At 41.4% G+C, this 17,095-nt stretch overlaps 1 protein-coding gene across 2 annotated transcripts in view; it reads left to right on the forward strand.

The window, feature by feature from the left end:
• SGCZ (sarcoglycan zeta) overlaps nucleotides 1-17,095 on the forward strand; it is a 565,518-nt gene that overhangs the window by 336,245 nt on the left and 212,178 nt on the right. For both annotated transcript variants that reach the window (XM_081020156.1, XM_081020155.1), the window contains exon 2: nucleotides 4,103-4,297. In XM_081020156.1, coding sequence (XP_080876282.1) covers nucleotides 4,103-4,297 — 195 coding nt within the window. The remainder of the gene's footprint in view (nucleotides 1-4,102; nucleotides 4,298-17,095) is intronic.

Here is a 17,095-nt window from a genome sequence, read left to right on the forward strand (position 1 = left end):
ATGCATCCCCACAATCATTTTATTCACAAGATGCCCCTTTATGCAAGAAATGGCATTGCAATCAGTTGCATGAACTGGAGGCTGTAGTTGGCAAAGATGGAAGCTAAAGTCCAGCGAGTTGCGTCCCTCCCAGCTGTTAATATGTCTGAAAGAAAAAATAGCAATATCAGACCCTCCAAGTGTCCCTATTTTCCAGGGACAGTCCTGGATTTACAGAAGCCGTCCTGGTTTCTTCTGTTTTGATCCTGTAATGTCCTGCTATTCCTTAGGACATCCCCATTTTCATCAGAGAAATATTGGAGGCTACGGCGTTATGAGACCCCTGACCCAAGGAGATAAGTAACTATACAGCCTTTAGAAGACACCTGTAGGCAGCCCAGTACAGTGGTACCTCAGGTTACATACACTTCAGGTTACACACTCCGCTAACCCAGAAATAGTGCTTCAGGTTAAGAACTTTGCTTCAGGATGAGAACAGAAATCATGCTCCGGCGCAGCGGCAGCAGGAGGCCTCATTAGCTAAAGTGGTGTTTCAGGTTAAGAACAGTTTCAGCTTAAGAATGGACCTCCAGAACGAATTAAGTACTTAACCCAAGGTACCACTGTATAGGAAAGTTTTTTTTTTAAAAAAAAGGTTTAATGTTTTATTATGTTTTTATATGTTGGAAGCTGCCCAGAGTGGCTGGGGCAACCAAGTCAAATGGGTGGGTGAAATTTATTACGGTCAGAGACCAGCTTGAGAAACACAAATGGAACTACAATCCCAATAGCAAAACAAACATTTAAAACAATATACAACAATGGATTTTAAGTTTAAAAGTGTGATAGGCATATAAACACATAAAAACTTTAAAATAGACTACCTTAGAGAGATGACCCAAAGTCGCCTGTGGATCCTATGGGTGGGGTATTATTATTATTATTATTATTATTATTATTATTATTCTTTATTAAATAGGACATCCCTATTTTCATAAGAGAAATGTTGCAGGGTATGCAATATATGTTAATGACCGCTCCCCGCTTAAAACGGGGGGCGCCCTTTGCGTGGACGCGTGCAGCCCCTAGATCTGGAGTGGCCCCAACAGCATAGGCTTGGCTTTGCCTTCCCTCAGGTGTGATACCTGGAGGTCTCCGCCTACCTCAGTCAGTTGTCCAATCCCACCTGGGGGAAGCGTTGCCAAGGAGACCAGGCCAGGTAGGGGAGGGATTACCTGCCCACACAATAGAGGGAGGATCTTACCTAGGAATCCTCACTTGGCTCCAGAGCTTCTCCCACCCTACCCACCCTCAGTTAATGTCTTATTTTGCAGGTTAACTTGTCTTCACAGGTTTTGCAGATTAACTTTTCTTCACAGGTATGCGGGCGCTGCTACGTTAAGGTCGCTGTTAAAGGGCCGGAAAGGAATTTCCCTGCATTGGCAGGTTTCGCCTTTCCCGTAGCAAAACGTCACAACTTTGGCGGTATCAGGCCTTGGGCGGAATCCTTTTGTCCATCTTCCTCTTGCGGCGGCGATACCAGGGTTCCCCGTTAAAGGGGTTTTCTGAAGGGAGGCTTTGGCCGTACACCGAAAGGTCGTCATTGCTCTCCCCTGCGGCGGCGGCGTTACGGGGGCGGCCATCTCTGCTTGAACATATGTTCTCCAGAGCCGGCCCATCCCCCACACACACACTGGATAACCCTGATGCTCCCTAGGTCCCCGGCTGGGGACCGGGGAGGGAGAACGCCCAATGCCTGAGCCAAGGTCTACCCACATTTGAAATTTAATAAAGTTGTGGCCAATTTAATCCCATAGCACGTTGTCTTGAGTCGTTATTCCACATGACGGGGGGACCGTGCAGGATCTGGGGACTCCGCCTGTCCACGCAATGACAGAAGTCTAGCAATGGAGGTGACAAGGGGATGAGCTGCTTGTTTGGGGTAGCGCTTGCCTCAGCTCTGGTACCACCCATGTTTTGGTTTCTCTTTCATCTTTCCTTCTTGCTTCTTCTTTAACAAGCTATGACTGACGTTGTTAAGAAAAAAGATCCTGTTTAAGCTTATAGCCGTGTCTTCTGTGAGGTGAGGCAAAGAACCAGCTCTGCAACAGACAGAGGAGCGAATGGTCTGACTCAGTGTGAGGCACTGCCCTATGTTTCTGCGGCTGCGGGAACACTGTGTTGCATTCAGCTCCTGCTGCTGAGCTTATCAGCAGCACATCAGGTTGGCCACAGTGAGCACAGGATGTTAGTTAAAAGGGGATTTGGTCTGATCTGGCAGGGCTCTTATTATGCTCTTGGGAAAAGGGAGTGTTGGTGGTATTGTAATCCTTCACATGGGAGCAATGCAGGAGGGAGAAGAAGAGTGCATTGAGGTGAACTTGATTATCTACACAGACTAGGGTTTTTCGCGGTGTTTGAACACCAGCCAAATGTATAGCAAGTACTTGAGTATTTAATTCATCCGTATTCATACATACTTCTTCCCTTGTTTTTCACTTCTTCATGCAAAATGATGTTTTGGAAACCATTTATTTTGCACTCGAAGGCAACGCAGAAGTTTTCATTAACATTATATATGGTAAAACGAAGTCTGAGCTGAAGTAGGCACTGAGATTCCTATTGAGTTTAATGGATCCAAGATTTCATTTATTCATCTTATTTTGTCTTTTTAATTTAGCTTCCCTCCTTTCAGCTTTGTAATATGGCTCTGATATATACATACGACACACACACACATTTGTATTGTATAATTACAACCAATGATGGGAGGGAGAAAGATACTCCTAGTGGGAACGGGGAAGCGGTACAACACTGTAAAATGCTTGCCAAATGGGTGGAAATTAATGTAAATCAAATATGATGCCCTTGCAGCAAAATCCTATGCATATCTAATCAGAAGCAAATCCCATTCTGTTCTATTGACTTACTCCTGAGTAACTGTGTCTAGGATTGCAGCCATAATGCACTATTGCAGGCATCCCCAAACTTGGCCCTTCAGCTGTTTTGGGACTACAATTCCCATCATCCCTGACCACTGGTCCTGTTAGCTAGGGGTGATGGGAGTTGTAGTCCCAAAACAGCTGGAGGGCCAAGTTTGGGGATGCCTGCACCATTGCATTGTTTACCATGGTGATAAAAAATTGTAGGATGGTGTTGATGATGATGATTATACTCCACCCATATGGCTGGGTTGCCCCAGCCACTCTCGGCAGCTTCCAACATAATATATAAAAACACAACAACAAGAACAGCAACAACAACACATCACACATGAAAAGTGTCCTAAAGCAGGGCTGCCTTCAGATGTCTACAGAAGGTTGTATCATTATTTATCTCTTTGACATTTGAAGGGAGGGCATTCCACAGGGTGGGCACAACTACCAAGAAGGCCCTACTTCTTATACAAAAGCAAACTTGTTCTCCTGGATGTGGACTCTAAGAGAGGAGCTTGCTGAAGAAACTCTTAAAATACATTGGATAGGTCCATTAATATAGTTTATGGCCTGACAGCTGCATTCACCCTTGACCAACCCTCTAGGTTGTGGGTATGGTCAAAATGAGTAGCTGTGGATGCCACCTACAGGACACATGGCCCTCTTCTCAGCTGATCCGTGCAGATTATCACCATCATTTGATGAAATGATAAATCTGAAGACTGGGGAAGGGATATTTTGCAGACAGTTCCATGTGGAAAGTGTTTCCGGAAGCAGAACACTTGTAAAGTGCTTCCGGGGTGTGTGTGTGTGTGTGAAATATTAATCCAGATATGTCTGTAGTTTTGATCCTCTTTTGTGTGGTTTCTTCTTTAATTCTCATTATGCGTGTTAACTCTCTGAAACTTTATGCCTGCATTATATGGCTAAAGTGGGGGAGGGGGTAAACATTGGTGGTTAAAGGGGGGGGAAACCAGGTGTGTTATTTTCCTACTGTATTTGATTTGATTGTGAAAACTTGAAAATTAATTAATCACACCATCCAACAAGAGAGAGAACTCCTTTGGGAGTTCATTAGTTGAAACCTGGGACAATTGTTCTAGACATAGTCCTATTTAAATGGTATATTTGATTGAATATTCAGATAAATACTTAATGATATTTTTATTTTTATTTAATTTTAATAGATGACACGAGAACAGTATATACTGGCAACACAGCAAAACAACCTGCCCAGAACAGAAAACACTCAGCTTTATCCAGTAGGAATTTATGGTTGGCGAAAGAGGTGCCTATACTTCTTTGTCCTCTTGCTATTGGTTACCATGATTGTTAACTTAGCAATGACGATATGGATACTGAAAGTAATGAATTTCACAGTGGTAAGTAATACTAAGATTTGTTTTTTGTTTGTGTGTATATACATGGCGGTCCTTTGGTGTCAGTTTTCAGGGACCTCTGTTTATTAGTTGGACGGCAAATTACTTTTTTTAGCAGGTGCACCATTTCAATTTTCAGTGGGGAGGACAAAGGGATATGGGGGGAGGCTGGGAGGCTGGGAGGTGGAAACCCACAGCATAGTTTAACGATTAGCTCTTAAAGATGGAGTCCAACAAAACTAGTCTTGTTTTAAGAGCATTCAGTTGTGCCTACATTCTTACAACATTATTCTAATCCAGGAGTGGAGAATTTAATGGCTCCAACTCCCATCTTGCCCCAGTATGCCTGTCCAATGGCTAGGAATGATGGGAATTGTAGTCCAACAACATCTGGAAGCTGAGAGGTTCCTCATCCCTATGCTTAGACCCTTCCATGTCCTCTTCACATCACTTAGGTCTCCAGTCTGGTGAGGTGTTGGTGTTTTTTACCTTCCATGCCTACAATGATTTGTGGCAGCTTTTCATTCTCCTCTGATTCTCTGTTACAGAGGAATGATTCCATCATCATTTTGCATAGGCAAGTAGTCCCTGGGTGTGCAGAACCATAAAGCTGGCCAGAAACATGACTGTTCCTGAGGAATAATCATGAGGTCCTGAAACAGAGGGTGGGTGATTAATTCTTGGCCCCCTCCCCACTGTTCTAATTCAGTTCCCCTGCTATTCAGAAATTATGTCTACTATGGAATGAATAGCACATTGATACCAAATCATAAAGCACTGCAGATTTATTGTGTAATTTTAAAAAGGAGATGTATTGTCTTCCCCTTGGTTTTTGTTTGATAGAGTATTATTTTGCCTTAGAGAGGTGTGTTCTTTTTATGTGTTTTTATCATACAAATCTATGGAATATACACTTTGACAATCCCTTGGTTTTATTATTCATACGTATATCAGGGTATATTATGGGCACAATAATTTTTATTTCGAAACGTAGTGTCTTCCTCATCTCTATAGATCTACATTGTCTTGTTTATGTATTAAAATTAGGGGTGTAATGACTGTGCTAAGATGATTCAGTGATCTTGCTCAGTTAAGAATTATTCCTATGTATGGGGGGTGGGGGAAAACCAAGAGTACAGAAACGACCAAATTCAGAGCCAGCTAAAAATACAGCGAAAGCAATTGTGTCCTTTGTCATGATACATTTAAATGTTTCTTGCCTGCATTTTAAACATTTTCTTAATCTGGCCATTTCTGTATTTTGATGCACAGTGTTGGTTGTATCAAATGGAATGTATTGCAACGATAGGTATCAAAGCAATGAGGACTCTGTAAACTGACCACAGTGACATACTGTCTCCCTTTCAAAAGTGGGGCTGAAGAATCCTTTACATTTCCACAACAGTAGAAAGTTACATCTTTATTCAGTGAAGCTAGTGGGCAATAGGCTGGAGACAAATATAATGTTTGACTTCATGCCTGTATAATTTACATTTTTCTTTTGTGGGGAAGGTCTATAGCTTAAGTTTTAAAATGCTTAGGAGACCACAGAAGAGAGGTCTGTAAATATCTCTTTACAGCTGGATATTGAGAGGAGTGCTCAAATATGACAGCTAAAAAGAAAATGGCAGCTGCCAGGCTATCAGAGCTGTGAGAACATTCCAGTGAGTTCCCCTTCACCCAAAATCCTATGTGCTCACCCTCAGTCTCTGAAGGTTTCTTTACAAACCTCTATAGGCACAAACCCTATAAAGCAGACACTTATATCAAAAACCCAAACATGTGCAGGTGACGTCAAATATTTCATTAGTATCATCATAAGAACAATAAAATTATTGTTAAATTGATGGTTCTCATTGAATCTATTATGTCTCCTGACAATGGCCAATCAGATTCCTCCCGAAAGATGACAAGAAGAGAAGGATGCCAATTCTTTCTTTTCCTCAGAATGATCCCTAGCAACATACATTCTTGGCAATTGAAAATGGTGGCTGCCTGTCAATCAAAACTACAAGGACATTCTAGGGGTAATAAGTTTCTGGGCGGCTCTCAACAAAATATAACAAAACCACAATAAAACATCAACCATTAAAAACGTCCGTGAACAGGGCCAGCTTCAGGTGTCTTCAGATCACCCCACAACCACCTCTGATGTGGGAAAGGAGCTTGTAAACTGCAAATCTTAAAAGAGTATGTTTCTCATTTAAATTGCATACTATGGAGGATAATTTGGCTGGGGTGATGGTACTCGGCTTTGCATTCTAACAATTTGAATATGGAAAGCACTGTAGACAGGGCTATTTAGGAATGGCACTTCAAAACACAGCTCCGGGTGCAGAAGTCTTGCTGGAAAGTTTGCTTCCTATAGCATATTTTAGAATCATATTTCATATTTAGCGTACAAGGTGATGAGTTGACTTCCTTCCCTGCCTGCAGACTAGAGGATTGAGGTCTTTGCTTCACTCGTTTAAGTTGTATGCATGTGGCTACAGTAATTATACAAATGGAGGCTTAACGATTTCCAAAGATAACATTTGAAGTCTAATGCACTTTATACCTAAATCCAGTCTTTCATGACTGTACTGGCTATGGAATTTCAAGAAATCACTTAGCTAATGTGGATTTTAACTGCCCCTTCAGTTCTAAATCCAATTAGATTGTACACAGTTGACAAGTGAAAATTAATCTTTAATCCTCCTTTGTTACTCTGTGAGAAGGAACCAGCATCTTTCCTTCCCTATTCAGAAAGGAGCTGTAGAAAGCACTGAAGGAAAATAAATTAAGAGTGATATTAAAAAGCAAGAAAATAAAAGTGTAAATTGTTCAGGGAACCTTATTGATCTGCCACAATTAGATCTCACTTTCATTATTGCTCTTTGCTATCCCTCAAGTGTGGATTCATACTTGTTAACATTTTATGTTTGAACAAGCTGAACGTGTTGTTTTCAGATGATTCTGTTCTCAGGAAGATTGACAGGATGGTTTGGGGTTTTTTATTATTATACAGGAGCTATCAGATTGTCCTTTCCAGAATTTATACTTTATGTGAGATGATTAACTTTTGTTCTTCATATAGAGGAATACATAATAGTTTTACACAGCAGTGAGAGATTCCAGGGCTACCAGATGCCTACCTAGGTTCTGTGTTTCCTTTTAGGAAATGAGGCACAGGGGAGGCTATGGTGTCTTTATTTACACATATATACAACTTGAGCCTACGATGAACAGGCACATTTCATACTCCAAGAGGCTTCTTCCATAGCCCCAGCATCCTTGGATTTAAGCAGACCCACAACCATTACTCTCAAACATTGCTCTCCGACCCCTTTCTCTCCAGCCCACAGCTTACTGCTGTTTACCTCTTAACTCTCTCTGCACCCTAGGTTTTCAACCAGTGTGTCGTGGTACCTGGGGTGACTTGAACGATGTTCAGGGGTGCCGCAAGCAGCTCTGCCCCCCCTCCCTCCTTCCTTCCTTCTCAAAAGTTTTTTTTAAAAGAATTCTGAAGGGCTACCTTTTCATTAAAAAGTATTAACCAAATGATATATCTGAACTTGTACAAATAGAGGAGAGGACATGAGGCTGTGATGATGTGAGGGACTGAGATTTATAAATGCATATAGGTCAGCAATAATCTTTATATATACACACACACACTCACACACACACACATAGAGTGCTTTTCGGGGGGGAGGACACAGGGCTACACATACCCCTAAACATTTTGTGAATCTTTGTACTTTTGTCTATTAACTGTATTTATTTTCCCCAACTTGAATTATAAAATGGTGATTTTCTTGAGTCAAAATGAGAGTACCCCTAAACATTTTTAAATAAAAAAGCACTGTGTGTGTGTATGTGTGTGTATATATATATATATATATATATATATATATATATAAAATCACTTTTAAATAATGAACTCTTTGAAGTCCAGTTTTACCACCTACATGTCAGCATTTTCCTAAACATTGAGCTTCCATAAACATTCAAAAGAAAATACTTGACTTTTGGTTCAGTTCCCTACCTGCGACCCTCAAGTATAACTGCTTTGAAGCTAAAATAATAATAATTAATTACTTGTTCCACTTGTCGTGTTAACAAGAGATACTTGGCTTAGCCAAGTTCTTTCCTCCTAAGTCCATTAGAGGTTTTTCTTTAGTCTGGAGATAGTAAGTGGAATACAGATGAACAGATACCTGGCAGATACTGATTAGGAAACACTGAGCTTAAGAGGAATCCACAGGTTGAAAAGGAAAAGGGCGAAAAAAGCAAAGGTAGCTCTAGTTTAATACGCGGGTGAATATAATACATATTTTCATCCTTTCTTTTAATATTTCCACAATAGGCAACAACCCAACTGTGAAATAAAGATTACTGGGTAGGCTATTGAGGCAGCAAGAATTTAATTTTAACCAAATGAAACTATCCATTAAGCACTAATTTAGAGACTTCTGGGATCACAGTGTCAATATGTTTTTCTTGACTATCCATGAACGATGGTGGTGATCTGGGCAGGGTCTTTTGATGAAAGTGACTATCTACCTTTGCCAGAAAACATTTGTGTAAAAAGGACCAACTCTCTCCCCATTCCCATTGTGGCTAGGTTCTTCCATACCCGCAATTGCCAGTGAGGTGGACCAATTCCCTATTGTCCCCAAATCTGTGGGTAATTCTAAATGTATTGGTGTGTATCCAGCTAAGCCATACTCAAGAGTAGGCCCATTGAAACCATGAACTGAAAACTTGGACATAACTTACTTAAATCATTTTATTTCAGTGAGTATGCTTTAAATCTGCCTTTGGCATAGACCTTACTACCCATTCCGTTTCAGAGCTCATAGTCTTATTGCCAGACTTCTTCCCCCCCCCCAAAAAAAAAGGGGATTAGGTACAAATAAAATTGTGGCTCCTCTTAATGGTGCAGCACAGGAGGGGTATAATTTATAAAGGGTCAGTGGACATGGTGGGATTGAGGACACACTGTTCTGGACCTTCAGTTTTTGATATATGACATTCACTTAATGGTTTCCGCCCTCAGTATATACGTTAATGGCAGTATGCTGTTGTATTATATTTTAATAGAATTACCTGAATTTTCCTTTCAAAATGCTAATGGAATTACATCATTGCATTGTGTCTGCTGTGCCTCAATTGTTATTATTTGCAGTCCATGTCCATCAAATCCTCACAGATGAATCAAGTACAATGTGTTTCTGTAGCTCTCCCAGAGTCTGCAAGACTCAGAAATGCCACCATCTAGATGAAAAGAGAAAGCGTCAGATCTTATTCCATTTGGTGTTATCCTTCACTGCAAAGGAAATGTAAACTTATTGTCATTGGACAAGCGCTAGAAAAAGGAGAATACCTCCCACCACGTTCCAGGCTGAAAAGCTCTAAATAACAATGCTTGAAAAGAAAATGCTAACTTGACCCTGTGATTTGGAAGTTTGCCAGCATGCCAACCCTGAACTTTACTTTCCCTTTGCATCAAAGTCTCTTTATTTGACTTTTTGAATAAACAATGACCATTAAATGGGGGGCGCCCTTTGCGTGGTCGCGCGCAGCCCCCTGGACCCTATGCGGCACCATTAGCACAGGCTTGGCTTCGCCTTCCCCAGGTGGGATACCTAGAGGTCTCCGCCTACCTCAGCCAGTTGCCCAATCCCGCCTGGGGAGGCGTTGCCAAGGTGATCAGGCCAGGTAGGGGGAGGGACCACCCTGCCCACACAATAGGGGGAGGATCATACCTGGGGATCATCAGTTGGCTCCCAATATGCTTGGCATATGTTGCCAGTTGTATTGTAGCTAGTACTGGTCTCAATACTGCAGCCAGTGTTGATCAAGGGTATTAAAAATTACTGGGCACAAAGCAATCTCTTTAAAAATATTAATTGGCATTTAGTACTTTGCATTGCTTCAGAGACGCTCTGTGTGTGTGTGTATTCAAAGCACTTTTCTAACTGGTTATTAGCTTCGATCTAAGTCAGGCATGGCCAAACTTGGCCCTCCAGATGTTTTGGGACTACAATTCCCATCATCCCTGACCACTGGTCCGGTTAGCTAGGAATGATGGGAGTTGTAGCCCCAAAACATCTGGAGGGCCAAGTTTGGCCATGCCTGCTCTAAGTAAACAGAGGCTTGGCAGCTGTTTTGGTTTTCCTGATTGGGATTTGTAGACTTTCATAGTGAGCATGCATTTTGGACTCATGATCATCTCTTTGGATAGAGTGGTGCCAATTAATATGCATACTAGATACTTTCCCTCAGGTTTACTTGCCATCCAGCCAAGAGTCCAATGACTGGGCAGCCTCTCTGAAAATGTAAATCTGCTTACTCTTTACTCCTCCCTCTGCTACTATAGATGCCCATGGCTCTTCCTGCTCCAGCACTTCTGCAAACATGTGAAAAAAAACCAGTCAAGTATTTTGGCTGAAGAATCACAGCCACTGGAAGGCACAATCAGTCCGCACTTAGATTTTTATTACAGGACAGTAATGAATAATGTTTCAAAACATGGGATACAGCCATGCAATGAACTTTACATAGAGCATTTGTTCAGGTGTGGATGCCAGGAAGGAACAAAGATACTAAAAGCAGAGGTTCCTGTATTCTGTGTGTTTTTCTCTGTTTTCTGAAGTTGACATTGTTTCAGATAGGAGTTTGTAGATTCTGTAGAAGCCTCGCTGAGATGGATTTTAAAAATTCAATCTTCACACATACCAAGCCTGTCCTAAGAGTCAAACGTTGACTATGACTAAACAGCTGGGTGAGCAAGGGCTTCCCTTGTGCAGATGTCTGCACTGGATTTGCAGACACCAAGAGGCAGTGCTGCTCACTGCATGCCGTGCAGGAGGCCAGGCTAAGCAGGTTTGACTTTGGAATGAGCACTGTTACTATTACAGTTATTATAATTCATGCGGGCTGTTGCTCTTGCATCCCTGAGGGCAGCAGCCTGGCAAAGCTGTGGGGGACTGGGTGATGAGGGTATTGCATATGTCCCAAATGTGTAGACACCATGGAGAACGAGAGGCAGATGGACAGAGGGAGAGAGGGAGAGGCTCAACTCACTGCACATTGCCTTGGAAACACAACTCATCTGTGCTTCTGATTTCATCTCCTCTCTGCAAAAGCACCCTTAGGCTCACGCTGACAAAATCGGACTGTGTTTATTTTGTTATCAAATGCCTTGGTGTTCGTATTGTCTTAGCAGGTGTTTCCACTTGATTAAGAATATTTATTTTTGTAAAGTGGCAGGTATTGCAACTATTACATTGTTATCTTTGCTGCATTGCCCGGGTTTCATTTGCCTTAATTTAATATTCAGCTCAGGAAGGGATGGTTATTCAGCATGGTAAATTACTGAGGAAACAAGCAACATGCTAGTATTTGTTAGGAAGTTTAGCTGCAGGGACCCAGTTCATGCTGCATGTGGTGCCATGGATGTCCTGCGGTTGAAGCAATATTTAACCAGGATATAAGCCTATAACGTGCAAAAGGAAAACACATTAACAAATTGGAACTCACAGTGAACACACACAGTACAACTGAAATTGGGTGGAAGTCATTTCTGTGACTCCCTTTCCTGTCTTATATGTTTACCACAATTGTATAAGTGTGTACCGGCTACTAATGTTGCTGAAGTTTATAATTACCTGGGTCAGTATATATCACAATGGTATTATACAAATCTGTGGCGTGGCTGCATCTGGAATTCTGTGTACATTTTTGGCTACCTCACCTCAAAAAGGATATTGTAGAATTGGAAAAGGTTCAGAAAAGGGCTACCACAATTAGCAAGGGGGTGGACCCCCCCACAAGGAAAAGTTGCAGTATTTGGGACTTTTTAAAGGTGAATTTAAAGGGGAACATGATAGAAGTTTGTGAAATTATGCATTGTTTATTTTATTTATTTTGCTTCCTTGCTGGGCAAGTGAAGACAAACTACATTTCTCAGGGATCACTATTATAATGAGCATTTCCGTGACACCATCAATGTGCACATATCAGCACTCCAAGTGAGGGAAACCGGTGGTGAGCTTTGCAGAATTCTCACTGAGGGCTTGTCAGTATGAACTAGTCCTGAATCTAGCTAAGGAAAGCTCACCGTTCAGCAATATCTCTTATACTTCTTTGGGTGTGAAGCGACTCTAGGTCACAGATGGGCAACCTGTTTGCCTAGGAGCCACATGTGGTCTTTGACTGAAGTCAGAAAGGAATTACTCTCACTTGCTTTCCAGAACAATAGCTGTGGTTTGTTGAACTGGGAGGTAGAAGCTCTGAATACTTCTTTGAGAGTACAGTGGTACCTCGGGTTACATATGCTTCAGGTTACAGACTCCGCTAACCCAGAAATAGTACCTCGGGTTAAGAACTTTGCTTCAGGATGGGAACAGAAATCGCACGGTGGCGGCGCGGCAGCAGTAGGAGGCCCCATTAGCTAAAGTGGTGCTTCAGGTTAAGAACAGTTTCAGGTTAAGAACAGACCTCCAGAACAAATTAAGTACTTAACCCGAGGTACCACAGTAATCAAACACAGTCATGCTTACTTCTGACTAGAGCTACATAGGGTAGGAAATTCTAATCTGAGGTAGCCATGGTGAAGATTTAAAAAGAGTGGTATTTATTCTGAATTAGTTAATCCAGAACAGTTTTGTCTCTGTCTCTACCCACCACCAGCTTTTGACCACTGACAGGTTAACCTCAAGGGAATGTGGTTCTTGACAGAAAAACGGTTGCCCACTCCTGGTCTAGTCATTATGGCTTTCTGAGTGTACACATGGGGTGGAAAGGGGTTTTAAAGACCTTAAGGGAAGGAAAATGTGGGGACATTATATAAATTTGGTTAGCTTTGTGTTTAAAAGGAAGATACGTTCTCCGATGTCTGTGATTCCTACAAGGCCTTGTATTATTATAATGTTACTAGGGGCTCCTGCTCCTGCTCACTCCACTCATCAACCCCCCCCCATCCATCAAGCCCTCTACCTGGCCATCCCATACTTCCTTTTACACCTGACCAAACCCACGCCAGTGATATTCACCAGGGCCACCTGCCCCCCCCCCCCACTGCTTGCCTGTCTACTGTTCTGTTGTTGCCACTGCAACTATTGGCAGCCACCTGAACTGCAGCAGCATGGCAACAGATGTACAATTATATTATATAGTAAGATAAGCCTGTTTAGCAGGGGATTCAGCCCAGGTGGCGTCTAAAGGAATGGCAGCTGAAGGGGGCTTAGCTTCAGCTTTAGATAAAATTTTTCAATCTTTGGAAAAGTTGAGCAAACAAGTGGCTGAAGCGACAACTAAAATTGGTCAAAACACCACATGCATCAATAACTTGGGGCAGAAAGTGAACTCGAATACAGAATCTATTGAGAAACTGCTGCAGGAATCTACTTCGAATCGAAAAGCAGCTGAAGAAGCTAAGCAAAAAGCATTGGCTGTGGAGGAAAAGATAGAGGAAAAGATACCACCGATATGTAGGCAGTTGGAGGATCATAAGTCATTGCTGTCTATGATCGAATTAAAAGAAAAACAGATAAATCTAAGGATCAGGGCGGTACCTGAACTTGAGAAAGACAACTTGAGTGATTTTCTTACGCAGGAATTTACAGACTTTTGGGACTTAGACCCAGACAAGTTAGACTTCAAGATAGTAAGTGCTTTTAGACTTGGAAGAGGGGGGAGAAAGAACAGGGTGAGAGACTGTTTGATTACCCTCCGATCAAGAGAGGAGAGAGACAGAATATTGAGCCTGCACTTCCAGAAGACCTTGGAAATAAAGGAATCAAGAGTGGAGATATTTAAGGATATCCCTAAACATCTTTTGGATCTCAGGTCCAACTACGGAGACTTGGTGGCCCTGCTAAGAGCAAATAGAACCATTTTTAGGTGGGAATTCCCTCAAGGCCTATCTTTTACTTTTAAAGGGAAAAAGTTCAAAATAAGATCAGTGGAAGATAAAGAAAAATTTCTGAAAGATCACGAAGATTTGCAAAAAGAAACTGAAAAAGAGCCAAGAGCTTTAAAACCAGGAATACAGGACATAGTATCACTACCTTTGGGATTGGACAAGTTAGAGAAGGTGATACCACCAACAGAACAAGAACAATTACTTGGTGCAGTTGGAGGAAAAGTAAAATAAATACACCATGTCCCTGCAACTATTAAGTTGGAATATTCATGGATTTAATTCCCCGGAGAAAAGGAAAAAAGTCTTTCATTTATTGAAAAAGGAACAATTGGACTTGATTTGTTTGCAGGAAACACATGTGATAAGGCTCCATAGGAAAGTATTGATTAATAAAAGATTAGGCCAGGAGTTTATTTCATCGGACAAGGTTAAAAAGAGAGGAGTTGTAATTTACGCGAAAGAGAGCCTATCACTGAAATTTATTTTTAAAGATGACCAAGGAAGATATGTGGCAATTGAAATTCAAACACAAGGAGAAAAATTTCTGATAGTAGGAGTATATGCACCAAATGAGGGAAAATCTGAATTTTTTAAGAAGTTGCATGAGACATTGTAAGACTATATGGATTACAACATTATCATGATGGGAGATATGAATGGAGTGGTATCCACAAACATGGACAAGTCGCAGAGACAGGTAGTTACCAAAGATGGTAGACTATGAAAAACTTTTTTTGAGATGACTGACAATATGGATTTGATTGACATTTGGAGAATAAAGAATCCCTTGGCTAGGGAGGGAACCTTCTTCTCTGAAGCCAAAATGACATGGACAAGAATTGACCAAATCTGGATTACTAGAGGACTGGCACCTAAGACTCGAAAAGTGGAAATCTGCCCTAAAACCTGCTCCGACCATAATGCTGTGAAAATGGAGATGAAATTAACACCTACCGGCTCCTTCAGATGGAGGATGAATGACACCTTGTTTAGAGATCAAGAAATTACCAAGAAGGCCCAAAAAACCTTAAGAGATTACTTTGAGATAAATATGAACACCACCATTGAAAAAAGAGTAATCTGGGACGCAAGTAAAGCAGTTATGAGAGGGTTTCTAATTCAACAGAATGCAATAAAGAAGAGAACTCAAAATGAGAAAAAAGATAACATTTTGGAAAAAATAAAAGAGGGGGAGAAGAAACTGAGAGCGAAACCAAAATCACAAGAGATTCTGAGAGAAATAAAGTTATACCAAGTTCAATATATGAAGATGATGAATCAGGAAATAGAATGGAAAATTAAACAGATGAAACAAAGGACATTTGAATCGGCTAATAAATGTGGAAAACTGTTAGCTTGGCAAATGAAAAAAAGACAAAAACTTAACACCATTACCAACTTGGAAGTGGAAGGAAAGAACATCCAGAATCCAGTGGAAATTAGAAAATGCTTCCAGAGGTACTTTAAATAGCTATATACACAAGGGCCACAGAAAGAGTGTGATTTAGACAAATTTTTAAAAACAAATGGACTTCAAAAAATCTCCCAAGAAAATAAGTTAACGTTGAACTACAAAATAATAGAACAGGAGGTGGAAGGTGCCATTCAGAACATGCAGTTGGGCAAATCTCCAGGGCCAGATGGCTTAACCTCAAAATATTATAGGTCCCATACTTCCTTTTACACCTGACGAAACCCACGCCAGCGATGTTCACCAGGGCCACCTGCCCCCCCCCCACTGCTTGCCTGTCTACTGTTCTGTTGTTGCCACTGCAGCTATTGGCAGCCACCTGAACTGCAGCAGCATGGCAACAGATGTACAATTATATTATATAGTAAGATAAGCCTGTTTAGCAGGGGATGCTAGGTAACAGGTTCTGGAAGAGAAGAGAGAGACTGCTTTAAGATTTAGTAGGTTGGGCTTTGCCTTGGATCAGGCAAGTGCCAGCTTGTCAGGATATTACCAAAATGCATAGGAGAAGACATATGCCCTAACGACAGAATTCTTTGAATATCTCCTCCCTCTCGTGCTGAAGGAGGAACTTTTATCAGGAACTTTGCAGGATGAGGTAGTAGTCCCACTTTTTCTTAAATGGAGAGTGACTATAAAGTTAAATCATGCACTTACAATACAATACAATACACACTAACCAGTGAATAAGTTCCAGTGAAAACAATGAGATTTACTTCCAAGTAGGCAAGAACAGGATTGTATTATGGGGGGAGAGAGACTTTCTAAATAAGGGTTCTGCAGGGTTTTTTGGGGTGGGGAGTGGGAATGTCTATACATTCATCGTTGCAGAAAGAATCTGCCAGATAAAATTCTGCCTCTTTTCCTCACATCTGCATGTATTTATTAATCCTTTGAGTAGCAAGAACAATTAACCTCTAACTTCAGCTCTTTTTGTCTTGTTTTTCCTCTAGTCATTGTGCTGACACATGTTATTACATCCAGACCTCTGTTGTTTGCTGGAAAGAGGAGCTCTTGAAACACTATCCTTTCCCCAAGGGCATCTGTCACCTTGTCATTCTGAGGTCTGTTCTACTAACTCATGTGCATTTGAAATTTTAGCTTTTGATTCCGTGCCATTTAGCGAAGCTCCATTTTGCATTCCGGTTCATACGGTTATCGGGGGATGGAGGAGATAGGCAGCACGCGGGTTTTATATATGCACAAGTTCTCCATGAATTAAATAATTGTGAGGTGACAGGGTGCCTGGTTTGGTGTTTGTCTGCGATCAGTTTCAATTCATGTTACTAACTGGTGTTTTCTGTCTTAAGTGGGAAACCTTAAATGGTAAGCTTAGGCAGTCTGATCTCAGAGAGATCAAGTAGGAAAGGATGGGGGTGATGTAATAGCCACCTGCTCCACCTGTGTGCATCAGTGA

Source organism: Podarcis pityusensis, assembly GCF_964106645.2.
Source record: "Podarcis pityusensis genome assembly, chromosome: 9".
Taxonomy (NCBI): domain Eukaryota; kingdom Metazoa; phylum Chordata; class Lepidosauria; order Squamata; family Lacertidae; genus Podarcis; species Podarcis pityusensis.